At 39.5% G+C, this 18,076-nt stretch overlaps 2 protein-coding genes across 4 annotated transcripts in view; both read right to left on the bottom strand.

Moving 5' to 3' along the window:
* The window catches only part of pdxdc1 (pyridoxal-dependent decarboxylase domain containing 1), a 45,028-nt gene extending 39,519 nt beyond the window's left edge, over positions 1-5,509 (bottom strand). For 2 of the 3 annotated variants that reach the window (XM_087839566.1, XM_006805018.3), the window contains exons 1-5: positions 5,333-5,509; positions 2,617-2,713; positions 2,144-2,212; positions 659-742; positions 418-567 (exon numbers count right to left, since the gene is read on the bottom strand). In XM_087839566.1, the coding sequence (XP_087695692.1) occupies positions 418-567; positions 659-742; positions 2,144-2,212; positions 2,617-2,690 (377 nt within the window). In that variant the 5' untranslated portion in view covers positions 2,691-2,713; positions 5,333-5,509. The remainder of the gene's footprint in view (positions 1-417; positions 568-658; positions 743-2,143; positions 2,213-2,616; positions 2,714-5,332) is intronic. The other variant, XM_006805019.3, reaches the window with a different exon arrangement.
* A 10,545-nt stretch (positions 5,510-16,054) lies between these two features.
* slc25a23b (solute carrier family 25 member 23b) overlaps positions 16,055-18,076 on the bottom strand; it is a 36,676-nt gene continuing 34,654 nt past the window's right edge. Inside the window, exons 9-10 of the mRNA XM_006805017.2 lie at positions 17,500-17,650; positions 16,055-17,373 (exon numbers count right to left, since the gene is read on the bottom strand). Coding sequence (XP_006805080.1) covers positions 17,192-17,373; positions 17,500-17,650 — 333 coding nt within the window. The 3' untranslated portion in view covers positions 16,055-17,191. The remainder of the gene's footprint in view (positions 17,374-17,499; positions 17,651-18,076) is intronic.

Raw genomic sequence — 18,076 nt, 5'->3', positions numbered from 1 at the left:
AAAAATTAGATGCTAAATATAACGGCAGTATATTAGGACTCTGTTCTATATTGGCATATTTTTAAGATTTTATTTAAAAAAATAGCAAACTCATTTGCATGAAGAAGGGAGCTGGAAAGGTGGCCTCCAAAACATAATGTAGAGGTGCTCCTGGTGCCCTCCTCATCAGGCCTTGCAAAATCAAAACTTGCTTTGTAGAAACAATATCAATTCAAACAATACTTCTTATTCTTCTGTAAATAATTCCTGAAGTCTGTAGTGAAAAGGAATTGGTCCTGTTATTATCAGTCTGAAGAAGTCACCAAGTTAGCATGTTTGTAGACCTCATTTTCAGAAATCTTTTAATAATTAAGACAAGATGTCATATGGCATGTGCATGATGGTGATTTCCACAGACACACAGCTGCAGGGTCATACCTGAAGAGCCTGCAGAGCCACAGGGTGGTGTCAGACTGGATCCGAGTGGTCAGCTTTCGCAGTTGTTCTTTGTCCATCATTGAGATGTAGGCTGCCAGGCTGTGACCCAGCAATGCCATCTGACCGTGTTCACCCACATTCTGCATCCTGCTGAACACAGCACTTTCTGATGAGCCTTTTCTGATTAGCCTTGTGCGGACTATTATTGTGAAATGGCGGTATGTAAATAAAACTGACTTACTTCTGACTGGGTTTATCTTCTTCATCCTCCTCTTCATGAATAAGGTTATGAACCAGGCGCAGTACAGTGGCAACATCCTGACCACTGCACAGGAGACATGAGGAACAGTTCTCACAGTTCATATCAAATGTACTATAATGTACTGAAGTGAGTGGAACTAAATCTAAAAGTCCAACAACAAAGCATTCCCTGTCAGCTTCTCTCTATCCCTCCCTTTATATTCACTTTGAAACTTGTTGAGAAGTAGGACTTATCTTTGCCTATTCAGAAAATATTCTTCCATCTCTCGTTTCTAGTGCTGATTCACTGGTATTGCTGGTATCAGTTCAGTGACTTCAAAAAAAATAAAATTTAAATGAGGATGCACAAGTTTAAATTTATTTTTTTCTCTAATCCACACAGACTCAACACTGATAAATGGAGTGCATCTGGAAAGTATTCCCAGTGCTTGATTTGTTTCACATTTAACCGTGCTACAGCCTTTCTCTAAAATGGATTGCATGTTTTCCCCACACAAAAGATGTCTCTGTACATTCCTGCATCGTTCCTGCTGCCTACAAAAAAATCCCCACAGCATGATGCTGCCACCACCATACTTCACTGCAGGGATGGTTTTGGCAAAGTGTCGAGCAGTGCCTGGTTTCCTCCAGTCAGGCTGTCATGTGTATTTTACTGAGGCTTGGGTTCCATCTGCCCCCCCTACCATACAGACCTGACTGGCAACAGAAATGGCTAGCCTCCTGGAAGGTTCTCTTTTCTCTACAGAGCAATGCTGGAGCTCTGTCAGAGGTCCAGCTGTAGGAAGAGTCCTGCTGGCTCCAAACTCCTTCATCATGGTGGCCACTGTGCTCATTAGGGCCTTTAATACTGCAGAACTTTTCTGTAGCCTTTCCCAGATCTGTGCTTTGATACAATCCTGTCTTAGAGGTCCTCACACAACTCACTGGACTTTATGGTTCAATTTGTGCTCTGATATGGGACCTTATACTGACAGGGGTGAGCGTTTCCAAATCATGTCCAGTTAACTGAATTTATAACAGGTGGACTCAATGGCAAAGGCGGTGAATATTTATATGTTGTTTTTTTATTTTTAAGAAATTTGCAACAATTTCAAGCAATTTTTTTCACATTGTCATTATGTGTAGAGGTTTACATTACTACATTTTAATACATACATCTCATAAGGGTAACACGATAAAATGTGGAACAAGTGAAGCACTGTGAATTCTTAACAGACACAGTATTGTGAAAAAAGAGGATTCCATGTTCTTTCTCCCACATTAACAAGACAATTAGAATTTACTTCTGTATATCACAACTGCCAAGAAAACAATAATCTTCAACCTGACCTGCCTGTATGTGAATATGAGTGTATGTGTTTTTGTCATGTAAGTGCGTGCGTGCGTGCGTGCGTGCGTGCGTGCGTGCGTGCGTGCGTGCGTGCGTGCGTGCGCGCGCGCGTGTGTGTTTGTGCTTGTGCCTTACTCTCCCTGAAGGGGTCCAGGGATGCAGCTTCTGCTGAAATGCTGTCTCTCTGTTGCTGCCTCCGGCTCTCTAAATAAACAAACAGATTTTGCAAAGTGTTACTTCGCTTTCAGTGTTGTAATATTCTGCCCTGCAGTTGACTGTACTCTGTATCTTAAAAATAAAGGCCATTCAGATATGAAGTAGTTTTATATCTTTTTATTATAGCATTAAATGTCAATACAAACACGTTTTAGTGCAGCAGCAGGTTTGTGTAAGTGCAGTTATCATTTTACAGCCCAGCAGCTCAACATTATGATGAGTTTCCAATGTCCACAATTAAACTTTCAAACCTCTCTATATTCCAATAACTCAGACTTGTATGTTGCGGTCCCATAATGCATTGCATTGGTGAGGTCACAATCCCTAACTCAAGATAATTGCTTGGTAGTTTGCTGATATTATTTTATAGCTGCAGTGTGATGAACTCTTACCTCTGTTCCTCTCCCAGGAACCTCATGGCTTCACTCAGATTTTTTCCCACTTGATCCAACGTGGAGTCCACCATATTCGTTGATATGCGAGTGCTCGCTGGAAGAGATTTAAAAACACTGACATTTTATAATCATCATTACTGTTTCAATTTCACTTGTGTGACAAATTTCATTCACTGAACGTGCACATGTACATTCAAGCACACTGATTTTCTGCAGTCTGTACAACATGGTGGAGGTTTCAGTGGTGTTATGAATGTTGTCAAACAGATGGACTGGCACTTCTATAGCTATAACTTGTATAGTTTTAGAATCAAGAAACCAAGAAAACTATTCCTGAAAACTACCAAAGGACAAGAGCGTTTGCCTGCTCAGTGTGTTAACAAATAAATGCTGTCCTTTTGTGTTTACACGTTTCAATAAATCGCTGCGTCTAAGCAAAATATAAAGAACTACTTTATGTCATAGGGAAATGGATAAATGATCTATTCTACTAAAAGAAATTGGGTTCAAATTTAAAAGTCTGAAAAGAAACATGAAAGGACTGGGATGGGGATTGTTCCAGTCATGTGATAGCACTACCAGTAGTGTAGTGTAATGTAAACCACAGTGGAAGCTTTTATAAAGTTCAAAAATATCCTAACACATTTATATTATTTACATACTATCTCACAGCTGATAGTAATGACAGAAATTACACATGTATTCCTGGGTTTCATTTTCATTTTCATGTCTCTGACAGAAGACATAAAATACTTCAGATTCCACAAGTGCAGCATTACAGTGATTACAAATGCAACAAATAGCTACTGTGATTCTTAATTAATCTTGTCATTACCTTCTTGATTACTATTTAATTCTATTAAATATTAAGAAACACTGAAAAATGCTGCCCGATAGCTCACAGTAACATATTGTAATAGCTTCTCTAATTAAACCAGCAGCCACTTCACTACACTTGTAAATAAGAGATATGTATTGTTATACAGTACATACATAATAAATGAATAATATGGGGGTTACAATCCAATGTACTGTATACACATCATTACATGCAAATTCATCTTGTCTCTGTAACACAATAAAAACCACAGGGGTATAGTGAGGACTGTAAGATTTGAGAAAAAGACTTTCACAAAGTGAAAATATGTTTGAAGCACAGACTTTCAGCTTTCATTTAATAGGTTTTTCTTAAAAAGTACTGCATTAAATGTTTAGCAATTACAGCCACGTTTATACACAGTTTCTCATTGGACATTGTCAGTCATTGCACAACTGACTGACAAACAGATCAATGACGAGGTGAGGCCCATTCCCTTTTATTCCATGACAGACTAACCAGAGAGTTACTGAATATTTGGCAGCTGTTCACTGTAACTCTGAGGTTATGTACTTGACAGGCTTACATTTCATTGGTAAAATACAGTAGAGCATTCAAATGTGTGTGGACTATCTGAACTTCACTGTGTTTACTCTGCACAGCTGCTGCACAAAAACATTTAACACACTTTTATGTGCCTAATGTTTGAAACATTACTGCAGAGATGCAGATGGAGGTGTGCCCACATCAAACACCAACAATAATATGTTACTAATGTCATATTTTTCAAATATATTACCAGTATATATATAAAACTGCTAATTGTGACCTAAATACCAAAGAGAAATATACCATCTATTAAGTCATCTCCTCCCAGTCAGACACGTCTGAAACACCTCACTTAGCAGTCAGCCAGGATGCATCACATTCAGATGGCCAAACTACCTCAGCCGTGATTAAGATGCAGCAGGTGGTTTTCTGATCTCTCTTCACTTATCTGAAGAGAGCCAGACAGTCCCTTTTGGAGAAAGCTCATTTATACCACTTTTATCCATGATGTCATTCTTTTGGTCATGGCTAGTGGCCACAGGTGAAGATAGTGAGGTAAAGAGGCACAATCACACGTCATCCACTCACCCTGAATCAATTTTTCACGAGAGACCCTGCCAGATGCATTGTACCACGAAAACACAGCTACTGAAATCACACGCGTATATGAGGAAATGCTCCACAAAGGGAATTTCATACAGTATACGAAAACAAGATAATGTTTGAATATTGTGCATTATTACATTATTGTGTTCAATTAAAAAGAAAAAAATAATCACAAAAACGATTAATTATCAATAAACATAGAAGCATAGAAAGCCCTAAATCAAATCAATATTTGCTGTACACACTTTTGCATTGTGTTTGAATTAAGTTTTGACTTGTATAACAGTTTTATTTTATAATAATACAATGGCCTATTTTAGCCTGCTACAGTGTTATTACTGTATTAGAACATAGTGTAGCTTCAAATAGAAAAAAGTTTACTATCTGCTCCAAATCTATGCTCTGACAGGCGCACTGCTGCTGTCCTGTTGGGGGAGGAGTTTCGTAGATGTCACGTCAGGCTGCTGTCCCTTCCTGGCCTGACAGCAAAGCAGTGTCACCAGCTGCCATACCACCTTAGTGTACATTATGGCGAGGGCTGCTCCATAGGTCCCCTTAGAAATACAGGTTTGGTAGAGGTTCCACGCAGCAGACGGCGAGAGGACAGCGCATAGGAGCAGTGCGTCCGCGCCGGCACGCGGAGCTTGCAGGACACAGACACACACGAGCAAGCGCGCCCACCCCGCTCGGTCCGTCACACACAGCACGGACCGAGCTCTCTCTCTCCTCTCTTTCACTTACCTTCACTACTCAGCTGACAGGCTGGCCGGCTGTGCACCCCGCACAAACGGATGCAGAAAATCTGTAGCTATGTCACGCCGCAGTGTCCGGTCTGGAGGGCTGCGTGCTGAAATGTTGAATTGGACACGTATTTACTGCTCCGACTTCTTTTAGTTTCCTGCAGACTGAACCGGAGAGTTTACTTCCTGGACCTGACGTACGACGTGCCTTCGTTCCACGCTGGCAACGCTGACGTCATGGTTTTGTCACAGGACTGTCCAGGTGGCATTTTTAAAAATTTATATTTTAACGAACTCAGAAATAAAACACTAAAATTACAAATAAATAAGTAAACAAAAATACAAAGCGTGTTAAATCGCGGACTACTACTTGGGAGGACATGTTTTTTTAGTGAGAAAAAAGTGATCCAAAAAGAGTAAACTTTAAATTTAACAGGTAACGAGTAAATAAAATTAACATTTTAACTTTTTTTCTTGGAAATTATCTCATGGTCAGTATATCTAATGCTAAAGAAACAGTGTTGTAGCTTTAATTGCCAAACAAATCAATAAATAAAACAAGTTTGTTTCTGTTTTTCTTTTGTTTGAGTGTGCGTCTGTTTTATTTAGATGATCTATTGTCTCTAATACTTCCCCTGTGATTTTGCTCACCTGTCTTGTTCTCCCAGCGGTCTCCATTTCCCCTGATTACCCCTCTTTTGTGTCTACATAGTCCCTGTCTCCTCTTGCCTTTCCCCCAGTGGCTCCCTGTGCCAGTGTTTTCTAGCCTTAGTGTGCTGTTTAAGTTTTAGGTTTCAGTAAGTTTATAGTTTTCATCTCAGCCAAAATGATTATCTTGTGTTTTACAATCTGCATTTGTGACGCTTCCTAAAACACTGAAACGCTCGGAACATCCGTGTCGGGCTTTGAAAGAATGTGAAAGCCATCTCCACAGTGACATCTGCTGGCCAATTTGACTATCGCCACAGCATGATGTTGTTCTGTGAAACAACGACAAAGAGAAGCCACAATTCAAAACAAAACTACGTCTTATACCAGCTTGGTATTGATGGTGATGCCCACACGTGTGGGAGGAATCCACGCACAAACAAGTCAAGAAAGATAGTGAGGCTGTTAAAGACAGCAGGCTGTGATCGTAATAAACAGTGTGCCTCAGCAACATTCTTATGGCGTTATTTTTGTGCCACTATTCTGAGCGCACGTAAAAAAAAAAATGCAGGTGCAAGTGTTGCATTTTGAGGAGAAATTTATTTTGAGCGAAGAAAAGCAAAATTTGAGTGAACAAAATCCATTGCTGCATGCAAAAAATGTATTTCAGTGTTTGCTATTATCCATACACACACACAATAGCAGCCCCTGTCGCTCAGTTTTTGCACTTGTGCTTGCTCGCAATGTGTTGCTTGCCCCTCAACTCTTTCTGTACACCGTTATATTTGTGCCACAAAACCAGCCAATCACAGACTTGGATGCAAAAAGAAAAATCTGATTGGCTGTTTTGGTCTCCAAGCAGCTCGAAATGACAAAATGCAATATCCCAGAATCCATTTGTCCAAAACTCAAACCAGTGGCGGAGGAAGACAGAGTGGCAGCGTTTGAAATATTACTCTTTCTGGGTCACAAAATAAACTTTTAAGATATTTTCATGCGAGAATGGTGCTGTGTAAACTTAAAATATTTGCTCGATTTATCAAGACATCACATATTTGCATAAGTGCTCTAACGTTTTTGGAGATTCCTGTTACCCACCAGCTGACCTGGTGGTGGTTAAACATAATATATAAGGCTGAACTGACAAAAAATCACCAACTACACCACCAGGTATTATAGGAAAAACTATAAAGCCTTTGAACTAAAACAAACGCTGTTGTGACAGTGATGTACACTGTCTTGTTGGTATATATGTATGATTTGTATCACCTTCATGTTTCCCTCTCACCACATATCCAAACCGATATCATGGCCAGCAGCTTTTACAGCTGTGGCTCCAGCAAACATCAGCTGATACTAGAAAGTAATATTAAATAAATTCTAACAACAGCTTATCAAGCTTGAACGTGCTGCTGTTGTTTAGCACGACATCCGCTGATTTCCTCTTTCTGGCGCAAAGTGGGTGATAAACAAACAAGAGACGATCAGCTGATCATTGATCAGTTTCATGATTGAAGTAGCAACAGGAGAGGGTGGGGAGAAAATGAGAGAAGAAGAGGCAGCTGTGCACCAAAGACAGAATAACTCCAGCTTTGTGTCTTTTTCATTGTAGCTGAAGTCCGGGACGAATTGCGTTCCTTTCCCCCTCAATACGGATGTATTGTAATTGGTCCAGCCCAGAGTTGATCATGACCAACTGGCTAATCCACCACCTTTCATTGTTTATACCGTTACAAAGACAAACAAACATAAAAATTAAAAATCACCATCGGCCCACCGGGCAAATGTCCAGTATGCCCAACGGCCAGTCCAGCTATGCGGTCAGCTGGTGGGTAACAGGCATCTCTGAAAACGTTAGAGCACTTATGCAAATATGTGATGTCTTGATAAATCGAGCAGATATTTGAAGTTTACACAGCACCATTCTCGCATGAAAATATCTTAAAAGTTTATTTTGTGACCCAGAAAGAGTAGTATTTCAAACGCTACCACTCTGTGTTCCTCCGCCACTGCCTTGTTTGAGTTTTGGACGAAATGGATTCTGGGATATTGCATTTCGTCATTTCGAGCTGCTTGGAGACCAAAACAGCCAATCAGATTTTGCATCCAAGTCTGTGATTGGCTGGTTTTGTGGCACAAATATAACGGTGTACAGAAAGAGTTGAGCGGCACAGGCAGAAATGTTGAGAGCACAAGCAACACATTGCGAGCAAGCACAAGTGCAAAAACTGAGTGACAGGGTCTGCTATAGACTATGTGCACGTTAGCATATGCTACTTCCGGTGTGGAAGCTCCCCAACTCCTGTGGGGAGCTATCCAAATATAGATAGTATTGATAACAACCCTGACATTCATATTACATCAATACTAGCACGACAGAATTAATACTTTGTTTCTGTCCTCTTAGTTCAGTTTGTAGCACAATGAATTGTGTTATTTTTTAATGTATTTTTTGGGGAAATGAAAAATCCAAAAACTTTTGATTTGATTGCTTTTGATTTTGAAACTTTTGAAAAAAATATCTTCAGCATGTTTCAGTGCGTGGTGTATCCCCTGAACAGAGGAAAGAAGATATGGAGATTTGATTATGGAATCAAGAAGTACAGGAAAGTATTCAAAGCAAGAGGCTAGCAAAAAAAAAGTAGGAGATGAACAAAGTAGACAGGAGTATTATGAAGGTAGGCATACAACAAAGCGAGGTGGCAAAAGCAAAAAAAAAAAAATATATATATAGTGAATTGTATATGAGGCAAGCTTAAAAGGACTTATAAGTTAGCTAGGCAGAGCTGAAAGGGATGTGCAGGATAGAGATGGTAATGTGAACAAATGAAGAGAGTGTGTTAATAAGACGGTACATGTACATGCCCACACTACAGATGATTACTGGATTTTTGAAAAGGATGCACAGGCTGTGGTGAACAAATATTTCAAGAAGAGGGAGGTCATAAGGGTTAAGTATAAGTGTGGAGGAAGGTGTCTGCAGATGGACTAAAACTTATACCAATGCTAAAATTTGTAAGAGATAGGAGATTGCAATGTTTGTTGTATCACGGAAGAATGCAGCTAGGATGACTTTGGAAATCAAAAAGAGGAAGTGAGTGAAGGCATGATGAAGGCAAGATGTCTAGGAGAGAGGGCAGTGAACCTTTTACCTACAGGGAGAGAGCGCTGATAAACCACAGCATGAAGCAATGGGAAAGAGCTGTTGATGATCAGCGAGCAGCAGTATGGCTGTCAAGAAAGAGAAAATTGCATCAACGATCAGTTCTGATCTTGAGGAAGTGGCAGAAGTATGTGAGGGTAGTACAGAATGTATATGTTGAAGACAAGATGATGGTGAGGTGTGCTGTAGGAGTGAGTTCAAGCTGCGGATGGGATTCGATCAGGGATCTGCTCTGAGCCTCTTCTTGTTTTCAGTGGTGATGGACACATTGAAAGATAAAGTCAGCCACTTCACCGTCTATAATTTTTACAGATGACATTGTGATCTGTAACGGGAGTAGAGAGCAGGTGAAAGAGAGCCGAAAATGTGGAGCTGTGTGCTGGACAGAAGAGGAATGAAGTCAGAGAAGTAAGACAGAATACATGTGTGTGAATGACAGGGACACAGGTGTAACAGTGAAGCCCCATAGAGTAGAAGCAGTGAAGTTGGATGACTTCACTTCACAACCATTCTACTAACAGTTTGCTTATTTATTGATTCTGCCTTATATGTACCTCTCTTCTCCTCTGTTCAGGGACTTTATGAAAATCATGGCCAAGCCCTGCCTCCCTACCTGTCTTGCCCACTTTCATTCCACTTGCTGGAAAAAAATACCCTGTCACTATTCTGTGAAAAGACAGAAAAGTAATCAGAATCCTCCTGATATTCTTTTAGTGGGGTCTATTCTGCACCCTCTGGATGCACAACAGATATCTTTAAGTACCCTCACTTGCCTACTCACAGTTTCAATGGTTTACCTACCTGCTCATTGAACCTGAAACCTCTCTACAAAGACTTTCAGTTCCATACATGCCTATTAGTATTCCAAGGTAATATTTCTGAACTCGGCTGCAAAAACTTTAACAAGAATTAAAGTGCAGTAAACTTCTAGATATGTCCTGCATTTGAGTGCATTTAGGCAACCTTGACTGAATTATCTGGTTGCTATGAATTGAGGCGACAGTAGATACTGTACACAAGACCCTCTCCCAGTAAGAAATCATGCTGGGAAGCCATGAACAGGCCTTAAGACAACTCATAGAATTGCAACAAAATAATCAGCAGCAAATTTGACAAATTACAGGTCAAAGGAGCTTGCAAAGAAAAGCGTCTGGACTTCTTTAAGTTTCTTTGCAAGCTCCTTTGACTACAATGACCTGGATGACTGAGAACCTTCACAGAAACAAATTACAGGTATGAGCCAATGCACCAACAGTAACCCAAGCACTTGCTTCCCCAACAACAGCAACTGCTCCCACTTACTAATGGAAACCTCCATTTGCATCTAGTACACCTCGAAAACCCTCCATGCCACATCCAGAGTCCTTCAGTTTTGAGCTGGAAAAATATAAAGTATTCATCTTTGCTCATTTGTTTAAAGATTATGCTTTAAATTATTCCAAGTCTGTGTTGTGAGTTTAGAGAAAGAACTTTGAATTGGGCCAAAGCTAAAATTAACAAAGAACCAAGCAGTGACTTACACTAGGTTTGTAAGGATTTCTGATTCAATTCAATTTTAATTTTATTTATATAGCGCCAAATCACAACATCAGTCGCCACAAGGCGCTTTAGCACTTAGCATAACTAAGGGAGGATTCAGGGTCACCTGATCCAGCCCTAACTATATGCTTTAGCAAAAAGGAAAGTTTGAAGCCTAATCTTAAAAGTAGAGATAGTGTCTGTCTCCTGAATCCAAACTGGAAGCTGGTTCCACGGAAGAGGGGCCTGAAAACTGAAGGCTCTGCCTCCCATTCTACTTTTAAATACTCTAGGAACAACAAGTAGGCCTGCAGTGTGAGAGCGAAGTGCTCTAATAGGGTGATATGGTACTACAAGGTCATTAAGATAAGATGGGGCCTGATTATTTAAGACCTTGTATGTGAGGAGCAGGATTTTGAATTCTGGATTTAACAGGAGCCAGTGAAGGGAAGCCAAAACAGGAGAAATCTGCTCTCTCTTTCTAGTCCCTGTCAGTACTCTTGCTGCAGCATTTTGGATTAACTGAAGGCTTTCAGGGAGTTTTTAGGACTTCCTGATAATAATGAATTACAGTAGTCCAGCCTGGAAGTAATAAATGCATGAACTAGTTTTTCAGCGTCACTCTGAGACAGGATATTTCTCATTTTAGAGATGTTGCGCAAATGGAAGAACGCGGTCTTACATATTTGTTTAATATGTGCATTGAAGGACATATCCTGGTTAAAAATGACTCCAAGGTTCCTCACAGTGTTACTGGAGGCCAAGGTAACGCCATCCAGAGTAAAAATCTGGTTAGATACCATATTTCTAAGCTTTTCAGCGCCGAGTACAATGACCTCAGTTTTATCTGAATTAAGAAGCAGAAAGTTAGCGGCCATCCAGGTCTTTATGTCTTCAAGACATTCCTGCTGTTTAAATCAGCCTATAATTCCAGATGACTCCTCCTGCAAGCTTTTAAGGCATTGCACAGTGCACCGGACTACTTTTCATATTTCTGACTTACCTTTTCCCAAATGTGGGGAGCACAGTGTACTGAGTGTACTGTTTCAGCAAAGTCTAAATGATCAAACAAGGGAACTTACCTCTAAATATAAAACCAACACTGCTGATTCTTCCATCTCTTAAATCATAAAAATAGATAACTGTCTAAGGGAATGAAGAGCGTAAATAGATATATTTCAAAGTGAGGCCCCCCCCCTTATTTCTGATTCTGGAGTCTAGAAAACTGGAGACATGCAAATAGGAAGGTAAGCAAACACCCATGTCTGAGTTGGCCCCTAAGTCAATGGGTAGGCCTTGTTATATCAGGATTTTGTTGGGACAACTTTTATGTAGAATTAGAGCCACTGTCTGCTTACGATGATGATTATGTACATAAAAGGGAGCTAGGCCTTTAAGATAACAGTAAATAAACCATTACTTAAAAAGCTATCACTTGACACAGCTATCTTAGCTAATTATAGCACTTTAGGTGCCTTGAAAAGCGCTATATAAATCCAATCCATTATTATTATTATTATTATTATTATTATTATTATAGGCCAATCTCCAGCCTTCCTTTTATCTAAAAAAAATCTGAAAAGAGTAGTTGTAAAAGTGTTAACTGATGATCTGTAGAGAAATGGCTTATTTGAAGAATTTCAGTCAGATTTAAGAACTCATCACAACACAGAAACAGCTTTAGTGAAGGTGATGTTCTTAAGGCCTTTGTCATTAGGTCATTTGATTGTTGGGGTTTCCTCTCTGTTATTGTAGGGTCTTTACCATGTAATATAAAGTGTCTTAAGGGAGCTGTTGTTATGATTTGGTGCTATACAAAGAAATCGGAATTAAGTAGTTCAATAACCAACAAAGCCCATTACATTGCAAAATGTGTAAGAAAACTGTTCTCCCTAATAGTGGAAACAAACTTGTTTTACCACTTGAGTCAATAACATGATTGAGTACAAAAACAGATGTGTACTACAACGTGATAGTCATATCTCAGTGAGTTGCGTCAAGCTTAAAATCTGCATTTTCTGTTTCACAACAGTGGCTCTCTTAGCTATACCACTGTTTTAACTAATGGTGAATACATAACATGGTTGAGAGCAAGTAAAGTTTTATTTGTATAGCACATTTCAAGATAAGCATCTCTAAGTGTTTCACACTAAAATGCTACAAGATAAAAACAAAAGTTAACAAAACGCAAGTGAAAAAAGATGACTTTTTGGGTGTTTTTATGAAAGAGACCACAAGATCCACAGATCTCAAGCTCAGAAGGAGAAAGTTCCAAAGTCTGGAGGTCACTGTTGCAAAAGCTCTGTCTCCTTTAGTTTTCAGCCTCATGTGAAGCACAGTCAGCAGGCCCTGATACCTCAGGGACCTGTATGTGACAAGAAGGATTTAAAATTTGAGTCTAAATTTACCAGGAAGCAAATAAAGAGAAGACAATCTAAATTTTAAAGCTTTTAGATCATCCCGATAATAAAGAATAGCAGTAGTCCAGTCTAGAAGTAATAAATACATAAACTAGGAGCCTCATTTCACTTCTCACTTCTGCTTAGCCCTAGGTGCCCAGGTGAGCCCGTCTTCTAGCTATTAACCACAGGCTAATGGACAAACAGGGTCAATCAGGAGCGGAAGCAGCACTTCAGTGTGTAATAGCCACTAACCCTGCTTCTTAGTGCAGTATGCAGGTAATTCTTTGATATGATCAGGTTATAAACCACAGTGGTTTTAGTTTATTCAACTCACAAAACCCTGACAGAAAAAAATGTAACCGTTGGCTGGATATACACTTAATAAAACCTAGCCAAAAAATCCAAATAGCCACCCAAAGATGCCCTTACTGAGGGAACAATTAGTTTTCTTAACCAGCTTGTTGGCTGTGGGGCAATAACAATAGCGAAGTCTTACAGCCAGATGACTGAGGTGGAGGATTCCTGAAACAAACCTAACTTGTGACAGTAAAGATGGGGATGTCCTGGAAGAAAGGCACACCTAACACAACTTGCAGGACTTAACCTCGTAATATTCAACACTATACCAGCCAAACACTGAGGTCCAAGGTTACGGTTAGAATGCATCACAGTCAGACATCAAGACTCTGAATCATGACTGTAAAGATATACTGTTTTTTGATTAATTTGATATGCCTTAAAAAACCCTAATTCCAAAAAAGTTGGGATGCTGTAAAATGTAAATAAATCAGAATGCAAGGATTTTCAAAACTAATGAACCCGTTTTTATTCACATATAGAAAACCTATTTATTCAAAACAGAAACTGAAAACATTAAATGTTATAACTGAGAAAATGCACCATATTAAGAAAAATATTAGCTAATTTTAAATTTGATGTCAGAACACATCTCAAATGTTGGGACAGATCTGGGAACTGATGGAAGAAGTTGCTGGACTTAAAAATGCAACTTTTAAAATGTATTCCACTACAGATTACAGATTACATGCCCCAAAATGTATTTTGTAACGTATTCCGTTATGTTACTCATGGAGAGTAACGTATTCTGAATACTTTGGATTACTTAATATATTATCATGCTTTTTACAACTACATGAATGTACTATTGCTGTGTGATTTATTACTTTTACTGAAGGTTATTCGCCATACCACTAACAACTAGATGTTTACACCTTAATATAAATGAGTAACAGTAGGGTGGACATTAAGTAAGGCTGCACTTTTTGCAGCGATCGCGTATAGAAAACTATTCCGCGTGTATATAAAACAGGTCCGCGGCTCTGAACCATAGTAAAGGGACCTCTGGCTAATATGTCGGGTTCGTAGCCGAAAACTAGCTTTACTTTGTTGTCTGGGTCAGCTTTGCTAGTGAGAGACAGAGAGGGGCGTTGAAAGGCTGCTTATTGTTTTGGAGGAAAACACAAACACAGTGTACAGTCGAGTCTTAATAGCTTACTTACAACTGGGCTACACTGCCCATGAGGCTACATTCTTTAGAGATATGCCTGTAACACTCTGCCTATTGACTTCATATTAAATCATTTTTTGAACAATAATTTAAAAAAATATTTATTCATTATGCGGACCGCAAGCAGAGGTAGCATAGGCCACGAGATTGAGACACAGGCATTAGAGCCTCTTAATGCCTGTTTTGTTTGGGTTTCCACCGGCGTTAGAGCATAGCCGAACATATGAAACAGGAAAATACCGCCGTGTAATCCATTTATTTCAACAAAGTAACTGTATTCTGAATATCACCTTTTAAATCTGTAACTGTAACAGAATACAATTACTCATATTTTGTAATTTAAATAAGTAACACCAGTACATGTATTGCGTTACTCCCCAACACAGCCCCAGCCTTTATATACCTTTTGCAATTGATGATGCCTTTCCAGATGTGCAACCTACCAATTCCACAGGCGCTAATATACCTCCATGCTATCAGACATGCATGCTTTTGACATGTGTGCTGATAACAATCTGTATGATCCATCTCCTCTTTGGTCTGGAGGATGCATTCTCCATGTTTTCCAAAAAGAATTTCAGATTTTGATTTGTCTGACTACAGAATGGTTTTCTGGTTTGTCAGTCTATTTAGTCCATTTTAAATGAATTTGGTCCAGAAGATGATGCGGGGGGCTTCTTTATATGGGGGCTTCTTTATATGACAACATTTTAATCTGCACAACAGACGGTCTTCACAGACAATGATTTCTGAAAGCACTCCTGAACCCCTATCAGTTTTCCATTACAGAATCAGTTTTTGTTTGGTTTTTATAGGCCTGAATATCACAAGCATTCAATATAGATTTTTGGTCTTGTTCCTTGTATACAGAGAATTCTCGAGATTTCTAGACTCTTCTGATGTTATTATGTACTGTAGATGACAAGATATTTCAAGTCATTTTATGTCCTGCAACAAAATGTTTCCATGAAATCATCAATTTGTGGTCATAGTGTTTTTGCAGACTGGTGAACCTCTTCCCAACATTGCTTTATTTTTTATATTATTTATATTTGATATTTTTTAAAAGTCATGTTGCAGACCTGTGGCTAGTTTGTCAAGCTATTACTTTTTAGTACCACTTACATTTTCAGCCTTCTGTTGTCCCCACCCAAATCTTTTGAGATGTGTTGCTTATATTAAATTTAAAATAAGCTAATATTTTCTTAAAATAGTACATTTCCTAAGTTCAGACATTTCATAGGTTTTCTATTTTGAAGCATATCCCGTCTGTCATAGGTCAGGAGATGGCCTATAGTCCTTTTAAGATTACAGCTAGGTTTGTTTAAGCTAAGATTTTTTTCTCTCATCCTGTTCCTTTTGGAAACTTGCAGAAAGGAACACTGTTGAAAAAAATGGAGCATAAACTCTTCATATCAAACCAAGTTTTGTGTTCACATCCACATTTTCACTACATGCAAGAAATCCATCTTCTCCATTTATTTCAATGTAGTTTCCAGCAACAGCTAACAGCAAAACAGTTAAAGGTTTCAAAGGTTTACAGCAATGCACAGCTAAGTCATGCTGCAGCTCACATGCACACACTGCTTCTATATTATTTTATAACTTGAACAAGCAAACCCAGCTGTTTACCTCATGTTTGTTTCGACAAAATTATGAGAAGTCCTCCTTTTTGTAATCTGATAACCCGTTGTTGGAATCTCATGTATTTTGCAGTATTTTGTGACCTTTCCTAAATCCATCCATTCATTCACTTCTGCTGATCCTTTTCAGGGTCGCGGGGGGCGCTGGAGCCTATCCCAGCTGTCATAGGGTGAGAGGCGGGGTACACCCTGGACAGGTTGCCAGTCTGTCGCAGGGCCAACACACAGGGACAGACAACCGTTCGCACTCACATTCACTCGCACATTCACACCTAGTGGCAATTTGGATTATCCAATTAACCTATCCCCACAAGTTGCATGTCTTTCCTAAATCATTATCAGATATTGATATACTACATATTGACACCTTTAAACCAACCCAAAATGTTGCTTACAGGACAAAAAATCTGAGATTCAACTCTTGCTTGTGTGAGATGTTATCCAAACATTCTGGAAAAAAGGGCCATGGAACAAAGTGAGAAACAAGATCAGGAGAATCCTTGTCCTTTTTTTGTGACATGTACTGTGCACTATAAATTTATGACAATGTAAACGTGGAGTTCTACTGAAATGTGCTGAGACATTGGATGGAGAAGGAGAACACAAAAAATAGCAGCCGCAAGTGAGTCCATCTGGATAAGGGTGAGGAGAATAGGGTAAGAATTTTCATTCCTAAGAACTTTTTGATGATTCCTCAAGCATAACATAATAGTGTTAGAGTGGGCATCATTAGCTTCATTCTCCTCTCCAAGATCAATAAATGTATCCTGCTGACCTAGTACCTGCACTTTAAAAAGGTTGGAAGTTGATGGTGTCCACAGATGTTTTATGGCATTGGTGCACTGATCCTTCATCTTCTCTCTTCATAGGCCCGAGAAGCTTAATTCTCCACTTCTGCTTCTTCTAACAAGCAAAATGTGTTTCTGCCTCCACAGTTCTTTGTGTTTGTCGCATCAGTCTAGTAAACCACTCCAAGGACCTTCTTCATGTGCTCGTAGACCACATAGGAGATGCTGACAGCAGGAATAACTTTGAGGAAGTTGGGCGTGATGCCTCGGTACAGACCTGGCACACCTTCATGAGATATGATGTATTTGAACTGACCCACCATGGTCAGCTTGGGTTTACCCTCAGTAATGGCTGAAAGTAAAAATGAGAACAATGTAAGCTACAGAGAGTAATATATGGACAGACTTATTGCTAAATCGTTCCAATGTTTTGTAGGCCTACAACTGCCTACAATCTATCATTTACATCATATCGCACCCTGTGCCTGCATGCGAGTCCGGATGAGAGCGAGGGGATATGACGCTAGCTGGCCACAGGTGCTGGAGACAGTACCACAGCCCAGCAGGACCAAAACTCCTGGGTCTGCTGAGTTGACACAGTACCTCTGGAGCCAGGCATTCTTCAGGGTCTTAAAGCATGAGCAGTGAAAAATGTTAAGACACTAATAAAGGAGAGCAGTTAAAAGTTAAAAGAAAGAGGAAGAGAAAAAGGAAGGGGAAAGAAATGAACTGAAACGCATACACTGACAACCACTTTGTTAGATAGTCTGTTTAGCTGCTCAATAATGCAAATATGTAATCAGCCAAATATATGTCAGGAACACATGGTCAAGATGACCTGTTGAAATTCAGGATGGGGCAAAATGGTGAATTAAGTACTAAATGTGGCATGGTTGTTAGTGCAAGATGGTATGGGATGGGTTTCTTTAGAACCTACTGGGATTTTTCTGCACAAACAATCTCTAGGGTTTACAGATAAGTAAAGTGAGTAAGTGTTACTTCTCTGGGCAAAAATACAATCTGTCTGCCAGAAGTCAAACAAGAATGAGTAGATC

This window comes from Neolamprologus brichardi, chromosome 4 (assembly GCF_056152115.1).
Source record: "Neolamprologus brichardi isolate AB-2024 chromosome 4, ASM5615211v1, whole genome shotgun sequence".
NCBI classification, from domain to species: Eukaryota; Metazoa; Chordata; class Actinopteri; order Cichliformes; family Cichlidae; genus Neolamprologus; species Neolamprologus brichardi.
Note: the sequence above shows the minus strand (reverse complement) of the source record. Positions and strands in the feature narration are given on the sequence as shown.